At 34.7% G+C, this 14824-nt stretch overlaps 1 protein-coding gene across 2 annotated transcripts in view; it reads right to left on the minus strand.

The window, feature by feature from the left end:
- SDCCAG8 (SHH signaling and ciliogenesis regulator SDCCAG8) overlaps positions 1 to 14824 on the minus strand; it is a 115110-nt gene that overhangs the window by 90058 nt on the left and 10228 nt on the right. For both annotated transcript variants that reach the window (XM_062637346.1, XM_062637347.1), the window contains exons 2-9: positions 11632 to 11811; positions 11444 to 11526; positions 8495 to 8608; positions 7961 to 8086; positions 7551 to 7691; positions 6583 to 6647; positions 4571 to 4759; positions 2299 to 2437 (exon numbers count right to left, since the gene is read on the minus strand). In XM_062637346.1, the coding sequence (XP_062493330.1) occupies positions 2299 to 2437; positions 4571 to 4759; positions 6583 to 6647; positions 7551 to 7691; positions 7961 to 8086; positions 8495 to 8608; positions 11444 to 11526; positions 11632 to 11811 (1037 nt within the window). The remainder of the gene's footprint in view (positions 1 to 2298; positions 2438 to 4570; positions 4760 to 6582; positions 6648 to 7550; positions 7692 to 7960; positions 8087 to 8494; positions 8609 to 11443; positions 11527 to 11631; positions 11812 to 14824) is intronic.

A 14824-nucleotide genomic window follows, 5' to 3' on the forward strand; every position in this document is an offset into this window, starting at 1 on the left:
ATAGGTTACAGATGTGTTTTCTATCAAAATGGAAGAAACATAAGTTTATATGCAAGAAGCACAGTAGGCACTACCTTCTAAAAAAGCTAAGAAAAAAAAGCCAAACAACAATCTATGCTGATGCATCCCTGCCAAAGGGATAAGAGTTGAGTGTTACATCAGTTTAAATCAGAAATACACTACTCCGTTTAAACAGAAGTATTCAAAGCACCCTTAAGGCAGCTTGCTAGCGCACGAGTAAACTAGATTTCATTTAATCATTCCATTGATATTCAGCATATCCTATTTCAAGGAAGCTAAAGCAACCTCCTCCTAGGAATCCTACCTTACTACCCTTTATTTTCAAAATAGTCTTTAAACTGCTTATTTTTAATTTACTCAAAGCCAAACCTCTATATGCAATTTCCTTGGTGTTGGCTGTTCATAAGGGAAGCAAATTAAACCATATTTTTTAGAGAATGCTCTAACAATCTCCATCATATGTCAGTTCTGTGGGATTCTCCTCAGGGTCTCTTTCCTATCACTCACCAAGGTAGTCTTGTTTTGACTACCTAATGAGCAGTTCAAAAAGTTATTCTTCCATTTATACTGAAAATGCACTCCTGGATTTGCTTTAACTATTGAAGTTTACCCTTACCAGATCTCTTCCTTGCTCTACAAATTAGGCAAGAGGCCACAAACTGGAGACAGCCATAAGACAAAAAAAAAAATTGGTGATTTCAAGTGATAAGCACCTGAGGTTAGACTGTCAACAGAGCGATGAAACTGCAGTTACAACATTTGGAAGCCCAACATGTTAACTACTCACTTTTTCTCACATGGCCTGTTCTATTGTATTCCATGATAATTACAAAGAAAGAGACTTAAGAGTAGAATAGGACTTACCAAGAGAAATACCATTATATATATAAAAAAATCTAAACTAATGTAGCCTAAATTAAAGATTACTTCATGTTCCTTTATTTTACAACAGCTTTTGAGCATGGGAAATTAGACTCCTATTCATTCTTGTATGCAAACAGCACTTCACATTTCCTTTCTGCAGTGGAGTGGCAAGTAGAGACCCTACAGAGCTGTTTTCTTTATGTAGTAGAAATAGTATAGGTACAAAGAGCCATTTTATTAAAGGTTTTACTAACTTGTCTTACTAAGTTTTATTCTTAGGCCACATTTCTAACATGACCTAAACTGAATAAGAGTTTATAGATGTTTTCTTTTTAAATATTAAAATAGATTTCTAACACCAAATGAAAAAAGAGGACAATCAGATAACTTCACTTTATTACACAGAGAAGGAAAGTATTTTGAGCAGTTTCAATAGCAATTACAATATTGGACAACTGCAGAACCCACCCTAAAAAATTTAACAAATAAGCTATTTAAAAATTTAACCTCTCAGGAACAGGATGTGACAGGTGAACAGAGGGCTCAGAAGAATTCTTTCTTCAGTAAAAAACAAGGAGCTGTAATACTCTGAAGTTAAATTTAAAATTCATACAGAATTTCCAAATTTCATTGTTTCCCCCTCCCCTTTAACTTTATAGTTGAAGACCCTACGCATACACAGTCTTGCAGCATTAGACAAATAATACCAATTTGATCAATAAAACAATTATATAAATCTTGCCCACTATTAAAACCAACAGCATTTCATTTAAAACAAACAAACCCAAACAAAAAAACCTCTCTCAATTCCACAGTAATTCACTAATAATACAGTAGATGTCACTAAATATCAAGGAAATAATTTAGGTCAAGATTAGCTGATCATATAAAGTATCAACGACTAACACAAGCATCAAATCAAAACTGGTTTTATCATTATTATTTACATAGCACCAAAAGTTTCCTGCAGGTAGCATCAGACAGGAATTCTCATCTTCAAAGAGTTCTGTCAGCTAATCAGTTCTTGCACTGCACTCATTGATGCAGAAGAGTCGCTCATAAGCATTAAGTATTCTTTCCTGAGTAACTCAGAAATGTGATATTAGAATTATCCTCCTACATGACATGAATGCCTTTGAAAATTCTACCATTCAATTTCTATCACCTAGTAGCAAAAATAGGCCAGAATTTAAAAGATGGACTGAGAATGCAACACAGCCTCAATGAGAATAAAAAAACTTAAGAGTTCATGTTACTGCTCAGAAACGGTTACACTGTGTAATCCTGAATCCAATACATCATACCAACATGTGACAAAGGTCTTATGCATATATTTGCTCATTAGCATTAAAACTAATTAACATTTGTGGTAGATCCAAGTACTGAAAAGCTCTAATTTCTTGATGAATTTACCTTTGTTTTTACTAAATTAGCCTCTTCTGCCATTTGCACAGCGTATTTAATTTGCTCACAAGCATTAGATTCTCTTTGCTGCATCTCTTTCATCTTTTGTCTCAATGAAAGAAATGCATCCATCAAGTCATCTCTTTCTCTGCATGTAAAGAAAAAACAGATATTTCTTCTAGATCTTTTCCCAAGATAAAAAACTCAATGGGTATATCAAATATAAAATGTTAACAGGTAAAAAACATAAGGGTGGTAAAGGCAACATGGATTAAGCGAAAGACAGCGTACTACTAGCTAGGCAGTATCAAAAATATCTTTTGCTTGATGATTGGTCCTTCACTTAAAGAGGGTGGACTATTAGTAAAACTGGCAGTAATGACAGTGGAGCTCAAGTCATACATTTAAGCTGAGCAACATTCCATTTGCATTACAAAATGGAGATCCATGCTAAAAGCAAACAAACACCAAAACCAAACACCAAAACCAAACAAACACCAAAGGCAAATAAACATCAAAAGCACAGGCATGCTTCTGAAGAAGATGGGAGCAATATGATATTATTTAATTACTCATTAAACATCAAGTGGGGAGAAAAAAATAAAAGGAAGGGCTAGGTTCAAAAAGTAATTCAGATCACTAAGCATATCAAATGAAAACCAGTAAATAGCTCTTTGCTGCAAAGTGGAAGTAAACCAAACAATAAGACTTCTAGATTCTACATCCCCTCTGAACCTTTGTTCACTAAGAAATTTAGATCTACAGCAAATGGTGAAGCACAGCCAGTAAAACTGTAATATTTTAACTTCACCTTTCCATTATTTTCATATGTTGAAAGCTTTTAAAGTAAGAGCATAACTGTCTGTGGTTTAAGTGCAACTAGAGATTGTGTCTGCAAGCTGTTGTGTTCGTTTTTTTTCCTTCATGTTGTATAGAATAACAACACAGTTGTATTTGCTAGAGAACTGCTACATTTTGAAATTTCATTTCAATATTTTAACAAAATTCTTCTGAAAATCCCTACTGAAATCTTTTTTATTAATAAACTGCATCACAGGATGATGTAGCTTTCAGATTTTATTAAATCTCAAACTGAAATAACGGTTTAAGCTAGATAAATAGGTCAACTCAAACACTTTATTTCAAACTGCACTATAATACAAGATGACAAAAATGTACTGATGTACTCATATTTTCCAGGGTCTATGACAAATAATTACTTTTCTTGCAAAAGGAGATTTTGGAACATAACTTTTCAGCAACAGGGAGCTTTCCCAGAAAAATCTTGGACCTGACAACAGAAACACACGTAAATCCTGGCAACAGCCATCTAATGCTTACAGATAATATCCATCTGACAGACAATATGTACTATGTCTTTTTGCTTCTAATTGACCCATAACCTCATCTCCAGCAATCTCATTCTAAAGCTTCAGAAATCCTAAGAAGCTTCAGATAGCTCATAGTAAATAGATGTCTGTTTAAGAAACTCTGAGGAAGCTGCAGCATCTTGTCATTATTCCTAGCAAGTAGAAATTGAGAGATGTTTTGAAGATGATTGACCAGCAGAATTTCTGAAGAAAAAACACATTTTAATGTTCTTGGGGTTTCTGAATTTTATACATATATTCAGGATATACAGCTGGCTTTTTTAAAAAAATAATTTAAATAAAAGCTACAAATAAAATTAGGCGGCAGCAAATAATTTCATTTATTTTTACCCAAAGGAACTTTTTTTCCCCTGATTTATTGTATTTAGGTAGGAACAATGCATCCTGCCCAAACACCTGTCCTACTAAGCAAATTCAAGGGAAAAAAAAAGTAAAATAAATTTACACTGCTGATGTATCTTAAAAGTTCCCTAAATGTAACAATAAGAAGAAAAAACATTAAATTACAGAAAGACAAAGAACTTTCACAGGAAATAATCAAAATGCTCAGACTTCCATAATATTTGTTACGATAGAGTGAAAGGTTTATTCCTACAAAAATGGGAAACAGACTATCAACAGTCTGATTATCTAGACAGCTCAAAGTATCAGAATTAATGACTAACATTCTTTTCCAGTTGAAATAAGTACCAAAACTACCAAGGACTGCAAAGTGGTTGGGACCCAGGCTCATATTTAGCCACTGATTTTAGCATTGTAACTTCAACTCGGGAGTCCATTGCTGCACAAGTGCACATCTCTCTATGAATCCAACCAAACATATAGAGAGATAGGGTTTAATAAAAACAACTGTACTTTCAATAAGAAAGTAAATACCCCCCTAAACCTACTTTGTTACCCTTTCGATGGTCTGCATGTGAATATTACAGTAAGTCTCTGCAAGAACTGCTTTGTGTTGTACACATTTCAGACACAGACCACCAACCCACTTAGAATTTGTGGCTGAAACAAGTAACTGCTGATGTTCTAGCCTTCCTTCCAAATCTTTGCATGTCTTCTGAGATTCTGAAAGCTCTTTTCTACAGAAAAGAAATAAAAAATATTATTTGTGCAATCAAACATTTCTACAAGTTATATTTGTATGCAAAATATAATTACAGATGTTAAAAAGACCTGTAAAAATTCCTGTAATGAACATTATTTTACACATTTCAGTAGGCTAAAGAAGACTTTAACAGAGAAATAATAGTTCAACCGCCCAATCAAAATTGTTGATAAACAAAATTATACCAATTTCTTCCTTCCCTCTATTATCAGAAATTAGTAAAGTTACACAGAAAGTTATTAGATTAAAAACTTGTAGGCTTACATATTCTCTGAACAGAGTAATAAATTCATTAGCAAGAAACACAATCAGCTCTGTAAATATTTTGGCACTCTATCTAATATTTATTTTGTGTTCTTATTAATAATATCACCCCATTTCTTCTCTACTCTCAACTTCACTGTAAAGTTACAATCTTAAGTAAAGTAATAGTCCTTTAGACTCCCTAGGCAAAATCCAGATGTACCCAACACATTTGCTCTGATCCAGTGATCCACACAAACTTCAGGTCAACCACATCTCCACAAAACCAGGGTAAATTTTTTACTTGTCTCCAAATTTTTTACCAGGTGCTCTGAAGAGTTTTCTCCAGAATTTCCAAGCATCTGTTAGACTGGGGAGAGCACAAGCGATAGGAATGCTGACATCAGGGAGTTCCAGACAAACGCACACTGTGCACATATAGACCAATTTGACAAATTTGCAATGAATCCAAAGCTTTTGGTTTGTTATGCAGGCCATCTGGGCAGCATACTCATAGTTAAGTCTGACACATTCTGGTTGCATTGGATTTACTGTGCACATGATATATACACTGCATGCATGCTTATTTCCATCTGGGAAATCTTCTGTGCACTTTTTCCAATTTTAGTAGTTGGTCTATTAAATATAATCCACTATAACCTGAAATCTGCATATATCATTAGATAGTCATGGTACAACAGACCTATTGTTGGGAAATCTTGGACAGAAACCAGCGGGTCCTACATAAATTCATGCTTAAAGTTAAAACCAAGGATAGTCTCACTGGAAGCAATATAATTTCTCAATTTAATTAACATTTAAGCAAATAACTCAAGTGCTTTGCAGAACTTACATTTCAAAATATCATGCCCCTTAGGAAAAATCAAGAAGCTGAATAATGTACTTGCGACAATTTTTAGGCCATTTTAGCCTCCAATATTTATTTGAGTATATATAACAGGTCAAGTCAAGTAGGGAAAAAAAAAACAAAAACACAACCAAACGAATTAGATTCAGCAGCTGAAATTTAAAATCCTGCTTCCAAGCTTCAAAACAATGTTTGCCTGCTCAAAAGTTATTATGTGGCCTGAAGTAATTCGATGCCTAAGATTTCTAGAACTTGAAATATAAAATATTAGTAGAAAAAAATATAAAATATTAGTAGAAACTAACTATAGAAGAGTTCACACAAGTTAAAATTTTAACTTCTTTTTCTTTGATTGGTTTACCTTAACACACATGATGTTTCTACAAAGACAAAAGGTAAAAAGGATAAACACATTCTATCAAGTTTTAATTTCTATAAACACAACAATTCAATTGAATTTATAAATGTTATATATTGCCAATGCTGCTATATAGTAGCAGTACATTCAATTTTGCTATGTTTATATTTGAGTAAACTTTATGTAAAACCAGCTTGCAGGGACAGTATCAGAAAATACAACATACATCCAAGTATTTTCTTGCTTAAATTGCAATTAAGAGTGGTTCATGATGTTACGAAGTAATTACTTATTAACAATAATTTAAAGAAAAAATTAAACAGTTTACCTTAGAGACTGTATTTCAGCTTCAAGGTTATCGCGTTTTTCTTGATAAAGACATTTTAGTTTCTCCTTTAGAAAAGATGGGAGGAAAGAAGTGTCTTTTACTTTCTTTATAATACTGCCTTTACAAATCAACTTAGACATTAGTCACATTCATTCTTTTCCCCGAAGGTGTAACCTTTTTGAAGCACTACTGTCAGAGAAATCTAATATTTCACACTTGTAACAATCTAAAAATGAACAACCCTCCCAACCCAATTTTATTTCTATACATCTTGCCAGATCCTTGCACAGTAAATTGCTTCAACTCCAACTGTAGCCGTCTACAATGATTTACACAAATTGATGATCTTGTCTTGAGTTTGCTCTTACTTTCCCACAAGTAATCAGAAGTAAAAAAGAAATTTTGAAGAACTTCAAGTAGACACTATTTATTTATAATACAGTGAGTTACTGTTATTACCTGGTGAAGAACTAGGTAAATGAATCAACCACACCAACGTTGAATATGATGATGATAACGAATCAGATAAAGCACCAGAAATTTATGCTTAGGAAAAAAGTCATAATCAATGTGATTCTCTTCCTCTAAATATGGCAGATGAAGTAAAAGTGCAATTACTGTAAAAACTAGCTTTGAAACAACTGCAGGTGTTAGGGATCACTGGAGAGGTTTTCAGCTCTAGATGATGCATAAAATGCATAAGACCAACAAAAATATTTTACTGGGAAAAAATAATAAATACGTATCATTACCTTGAAGAATTTAAGTACCCTTTAAATTCCACAATACACACATGCACATGGATAAAAAACATCAGATGTTTCAGTTAACAGTGATTTTCCCAAAATACAGCAATAATACCCCATTAATAAAGAGGAAAAAAAAAAGTAATTAAAAAAAAAAAAATCAAGAACATCTGCAGCAACAACAAAGCACCGATAGGTTTTGCAAAGACAGTTAACACCAACCAGTTCTACATGCCATTTTTCAATTTCTCCAGCAGCTGATGTAGCAAAAGCCTGATCTCTGTTATGGGCTGGCGATGAGGTGACAGGCTGGCGAGTGCTGCAGTCATTACCACCTACAGTCCAAGAGTTCTCAGCATTTGCCTAAAATAAAATTTTTAATGCTTCAGCTATGTAAGGTGGGTTTTTTTAAACAAATGCCAGTTATGTATGTACTGAATCTTAGAATTTTCATTAAAGTAAAATATAACAACAATATGGCAACCTAAGATAGTATTATCCACAGAAATCCATGTTTACACACTTTCATTAAATTCTGACTAAATTTCAGATTGTAGATAACCATTTCCATAGCCTTCCTTAAAAAAAAATAAAAATCTATAACGCTAAGCAACAGAAAAATAAAAACTTACTGAGGCATCTAGAAAAGTCTGTTCTCTCAACTTATGTTCCGCAGTTAAGCATTTCAATTTCTGATGAAGTTCTTCATTTTCAAGTACAACTACTTGTAATTGATTTTTCATCCCAGACAATTCCTCCTATTGGATACAGGAACTACATGTAAAAGGCTCACTGAGAGGTTATCAACATCTAAATACATCTTGAGACAGAAGGTCTAGACAAGTATTCTCAATTATTTCATCTCTTTTAGAGAAAAAACAAATACTCAAGACAGATTTCATATTTTTGTAGCTTGAACTTCCATGTAATTTCTTTATTAAAACAAACTTTTTATTTGTGATAGGCCACAAAAATGTCTTTAAAGACCTTTAAAGAGTACACAGGTACCAAGAAATGTAGTAAGGCTGAGTATCTACTGAACTGCATTTGGCTCAGTTTTGGTCATTACAACAAACAGTCTAGAGATTAAGTGTAAGCTGTTTTTAAAGCAATTCTTCCTATTTAGGGGACCAGGGGTTTAGGGGTAAAATAATATTGTCTAATACCTTGCAAAACTTCACTTCTGCTTCTAAATGGTTAATGTACTGTGACTGATCATTGATTATAGGAACAAGATCAGAAAGGGCTGGCAAGTCTCCAGTTGCAGCTTCTGGGGGTTTCTGAAGGAAGTGAAGAATAACATGTGTTACTTTCCAGTTTTCCATTTACTGCAGTAAAATGTTGCTTGCATACAGAATACCATGTATACTTAATAAAACGTCACCAAGTACTAGACCAAGAAAAGTTCTTCAATACAAAAAGTAAATATGTCACTCCTGTCAAAATGTACAGCTGCTTGATTACACACATCCATAAAGCAGGATTAAATGATATCCACAAACCAATTTGTAAATGAAATTTATACTACTAAGTGCATCTTCCATTTTAGACATGTAAAGGAGTGCTTTCTTCTTTATGAAATGAATATAAATATCCCTTGAATTTTAATGAGTTCTGGATATGCAAAAGCAACTCCTCTAAATGTTTATTAACAATTGCTACAGAAACATGACTATATCTGCAACCTTCATACCTCCAAAGAAACACAGGGAAGTATGTAATAGGTATTACATTTATCAAGGAACTTAATTATTGGCATCTTAAAAGACAAAAAAAACCTTTCTGAAGACCCTAAAACAGGTAAAATTTTTGATAGCCTCACAAATAACTAGTTGAAGAAGGTAATGAGGGGAAAGCTTGTCTATTCAAGACAACTACACTTCTGCCTTGCTCAGTAAGATTTGTACAGAGATTAAGCTGTTTACAAAATGTGAAAACCATAGTTTCCACAGCTTTACAGCATTTATACCTAAGAACACAGTACAGATAAAGAATGCAAGTAAATATTACTAAAATGCCCTTAAAGTCATAAATTAAATTGTTTCCTGAAAACTACAGCCTCTCTTTGATCCTACGAGATCTGGATATTAGGGAAAAATTCTTCACCAAAAAGGGTGCTCAGGTATTGGTACAGGCTTCCAAGGGAAGTGGTGGAATCACGATTACTGGAAGTGTTAAAAAAACATGTATATGAGGCCTTTCGTGACATGGTTTAGTGGTGGACTATGCTAACATCCCAAATAACTTGGCCCAACTTGTGCATTTCTAGAATGCCTCAAATTTCAAACCTCTACACCACAGAATCAGAGATACTTCTGGTGGCAGTCCTAAATCTGCTGCCCTGTAAACTGGCAAGAAACAACAGGAATCAGCACAGGAATTCTAGCTCTAACAAGTGTCAGGAACCCAGGCTGGGGGCAGTTCAGTTAGCAAAGACTCAGCTTGTAGAACTGCAGTTGTTGTATGAAGCTATCTTGCTGGGCCTTGACCTTAGGTGATGAGGTAGAGAGCAAAAGGAAAATTTCTGCCCAATAATGTAGGTGTAATCAAAGAAAAGACACTCATTTGATGCCTACTAAAATTTTTATCAACAGACAAGATAAAAGAATTTTGTTAAGACAATGTTATTTATACATGTGAAATATTGTAAAGTTTATTAAACAGTATACTTCCTGTGAAATATTATATTTAGCTATAGACGCAGTCATCAGGTACTTCATCATAATTCAAAGCAAAAGGTTAAAGTTACTCATAATCTAAGTTTGCTTTCCTTGACCTCTGGGGAATCTGATCTTCTTATACAGGAAGCGTTTCTGCAGTGTATGGTGTATGCATACTTTTGTAATTCTACTTTTTTTGAGCTTTACATTTGGTCTGTCTTCAGAACACTTTCAGATCCTTCTTAGCAAGAAGATGGAGGACAGCTAAAAAGGAGACTAAGGCCATCACTTAACAGAATCCCTCTCATTGGGACAATGCCCTAACAAAACAATAAATTCCCATCTTTTCTCAGTTTATTTCTCCATCCTTTAATCCACTCCATGAAAGCACTATCACATGTTTCTGAGGAAAAGCATCCTGTTTTCTGAATTTCTTCAGTCTGCTAAAATTTCCCAATATAAGTAGAAAACTTTGACAAGGATGGATTAAAAGATGTTTCCCCTCCCCTCCAAAGGCTAAATAAAAATTGATAGTGATCTATGTCATCTCAAGATCAACCAATGATGCACCATTCCCTTGACCTACACAACACTAATTCCATCCTGTACTGTTACAAGGCAAAGGTACCTGGCAGGACAACCAGTTTAAATTCATGGATTTTAGAACACTTAGAAATGTTGAACTTTAAATAGAATTTCTCAATGGCAGAACAGTAGAGCTAGGCTCATTACACAGGTTCAAAGCAACACAGCAGGAATAGAGGCATTAAATTATTCTGCTGCTACCTCAACTTTGACAACAAAACGCTGCTTGTCTTGCTTAGCATGAACCAAAAGTAGTCAGTGGAGGCCATCAAAAGAAACAATGCCTTTGAATTATTTTCCTATAAGAATACTAATATCTATCAGCTGCTCTGTAACTGAACTGTGCATTGTACATACTTTGGTGCAGTTCTGCTGCAAGAAGGCTAAATCCAAGAAGACCATTTAAGGGTGTAAACTAACTTTGACACAGACCACTGCATTTTAGCAGAGAGCTACAAACCCTTTCTCACATGAACAACCCTAATCCTCTACAGAAAAAGCATAGTTACAACTATGATGATACATATAGATCAGTCAAGGGAAAACAGATGCTGCTTTTACAGAAATTTGTACATGTAGTCAAATCCAACTGTTTCCAAAGCAAAAAACACGAACTTTTGATGGAAAAATATGAGAAAACTGAAAACAATGTGGACTGCGACCCATACTGTATGGTCAACAAAAGAGGACAAAAGCCCAAACCTGGCATTACAGATTCCTTTTTCTTCCACTATGGTCATAAGCATGCCAAGTTCTGGCCATAGCCTCAGGAATCTCCTGTGCCCTTTTTTTTTTCTGGATAATAGAAAATTGATCTCATAATGCATGCCATTCATATAAAAAACACAAAAGAAACAAGAAGAAACATACACAGAATGACCTCTTCCTCCTTGACAGAGAGACTTCGCTTTCCATTCTTTCTTGATGTTCCAGTAGAATTTTAAGTTGATTAACTAGGGAGAGATAAAAAACATTATAACAAAAATATTTTTTTTTCCCATTGAAATTAGTATAATTTCTAACAATTTTTAAACTATTTGCTTTCACAGTAATCTTACCTGCATGACTTTGCTGCAGTTCCTGCAAGCCTGCATTCCCACTGTCATCATTACTCATATCCACATCATCACTGCCCTTGTCCACAGAGGACTGGCCAAATCCAGCTTCACCTTCACCCCTTCCAAACTGTCTGTCCTCCAAGGCATATTTCAGTTGATGGATGCTTTCACTAGCACGATCTGAAAAAAAAACCCAAACCCACTATTAGCCACAATAAACAACATAAAAGAAAGTATTTACTGACATTTTAAATTTGCAAAAACATGTGAGCACTAAAAGCATTCAGCATCTGTCTAGCTTGACTACTTCATCTAAACTCAGCTGTCATGGTTTAAACCCAGTCAGCCACACAGTTTCTACTCCCCCCCGCCCTGCTCCCAGAGGGATGGCGAGGAGAACTGAAAGAATTTAACTCCCACGGGTTGAGATAAGAACAGTCCAGTAACTAAGGTATAACACAAACCACTACTGCTGCCACCAATAATAATAATGAGAAGGGAAATAACAAGGGAAGAGAATACGATACCACTTGTCAAAATGAATCCAACCGAGAAGAGAGAGTGCCCTTCCGGGTAACTCCCTGTTACCTCCCCAGTCATGACGTGCTGTGGTATGGAATACCTCTTTGGCTAGCTTGTGTCAGGTGTCCTGTCTCTGCTTCCTCTGGCCTCCCCTCCTCCCTGGCAGAGCATGAGCCTCACAAAGTCCTTGGTCAGGGTAAACATCATTTAGCAACAACTAAAAACATCAGTGTTATCAGCTCTGTTCCCAGGCTGAAAGTCAAAACACAGCACTGCACCAGCCACTAAGAAGGAGGAATTGACTGCTACTGCTGAACCTAGTACATCAGCCACTGGAAGCAATTACCTAAAGCAAACAACCAAAACAACTCCTGTATATCACAACTGGCAGAAGGAATATTTACAACATTTTCAAAGAAGCAGCTATAAATAGCATCTTAGCCTGTCAATACATTAGGACTCTACAGCAGCACAAGTAATAATACACTTGACCCTCAAATATTTTCTAGTGTATGCAGCTTCAATACTTTTCAATGAACCTGAAGCTCATGCTTTATTTCATACAATGGGTAGGACTGGGCACCAAGAAAAATATTTTTGAATCCTAATGATGCCACCACACAGGACAAAGTAAAAGAAAAAAATCAAATCAAAGTAAATGAGGTAAAAACTCAGCAAACCACGCCAACATAAACCAGTGATTAAATAAAGACCAATGACTTCTCAGCAAGTGTAAAAAATAAATAACAACATTGACCATTCTGGGAAGAAAAAAAAAAAAGAAATAAAAAAATTCTTTCCAGATAAATGCAAATACTTTTATGGACCTTTTCAAGAACTAACTTACTGAAGGGTGACAGAGTAATGGTCTTTTCTTATTTTCAATATTTTTTTCTTATATACTTTCCGTTTCTTGTTTTTATTTGATTCAGCTGACTTCAGAAAAATAAAAAACTTTCCAGTCATAAATGCCATACCACCCTGACAGAGCTGAGCGTTTCCAATATGCCAGAAAAGAAACTTGAGAGATTTAAAGCTGAGAGATAACTGCTGGATTGGGACTCAGAAAATATCAGCTTGGTTTTAAATAATGATACTTCCAAGTACACACTATTGGACCTCAGGCACTTCCTTCTTTCAATTGCTTATATTCAAAGGGAAATGAGTATTTCATTTCTCTTCCTTTTAAGCAGTGTATACTAACTAGAAAAGACAGTAGTAACCTAAGTAGTATGACTTTATACAATGTTCAGCAAAGAAGGATGATCTCCAGATTTTACTGTAGTACCAAGGGAACTAAGAAAATTACCCATACATCATTCACAGAGCATACATCCTCAGCAAGACAGTTGTCCACCATGATACACAGCTACTTTATAAGGAATATAAGACATGCTTCTTTTACATTTCTCCAAATAACCCAGGCATTTGTGACTACCACTCAAAACTACCCTGAATCAGAAACAGTTCTTCAAGAGTTAACAGTTACTAATAATTGAAAACAAACCCCTACACTCTTTAAACCTTACTTCACTTTCAGTAATATAAAACCATAGTTATTTTCTCCATTTAGCCCTGAATTTGCTAGGTAGAATTCAGAAGACATGCTGAACCCAGGACAGTAATACATGCTGCTGGTTAAAAATGTTAATAGTTTATTTCTTTTAAATGAAAAGCTCAAGGTGAATAGCAGTTTAGCAGTTTAAGTCAAGAGACCAAAAGCCATGTGCAACAAAATAAGACTGTGTCCTTGTTAAAAATATACAAACTATTGAGAACAGTGAAAAAGTACAGAATCTTACAAAAGACTTGTATTTCTATGAAAAACAAAAAATGTAAATAATGTGATAACTTGTTCAACCTTACAAAACTTGCTTAGCTTTGTGAAATTTGCCTATCTTATGCAAACTGTTGCTTATGAACATAGAATAAAAAATTCCACTAAAGGCGGACTGTGTAGCTGTAACATCTGGCTATCTAAGCCAAAGAAGAAAGGAGAAGGGACTTTGCAGATGGCAAAGGTATAAAACAGGTATATACTTAAAGCAAACTGAATGTCTGTTGGGGATCGCTCTTTATTTGAATAAAGCTTTAAACCTCTGCCTCACAACCTACTCTATTATCGAAAACAGAGTATTATTCCTGACAAGCTAGATATGTATTTTTGCCTTCACTTTATCTACCTTTTTCAAGTTCACATCAGCTTGACTGAAGTTGGGAAATTGATTCCTCCCCAAAAATGGTTTTCACAGTCCTTTTCCATCTTTTTTTTCTGCTTGGTTGTAATTTACAAATGGCTTATAAGATATAAATATTACCCCCAAAAAGCATTATATTTAAGAACATGGTCCTCAGACCAGTATGCCAGCCACCACTCACCACTCAGCAGGGCTAGTTTTTAATAAAAACATTGCCCACTTTTACCTACTAATATTCTCTCAGCACTTATTCAAGAATCAGTCATCTCACAACTCATACCACCTCTTGATTTTTGGATACCCCATCCTTTAATGAGGTCAATGTAAATGAAGACATAAAACATACATGTGAAGTAGTTACAATTTATTATAACAAACTAAATACAATTCACAAGGCAATGACTAAAAAAAAAATCAAAAAATGAGGGGGTTAGGTCAAATATTTCTGTATTGACATACTTCAGCTATTCATC

This window comes from Pezoporus occidentalis, unplaced genomic scaffold, assembly GCF_034315485.1.
Source record: "Pezoporus occidentalis ecotype Australia unplaced genomic scaffold, CSIRO_AGI_Poc_V1 ctg52, whole genome shotgun sequence".
In the NCBI taxonomy this organism is placed as follows: Eukaryota; Metazoa; Chordata; class Aves; order Psittaciformes; family Psittacidae; genus Pezoporus; species Pezoporus occidentalis.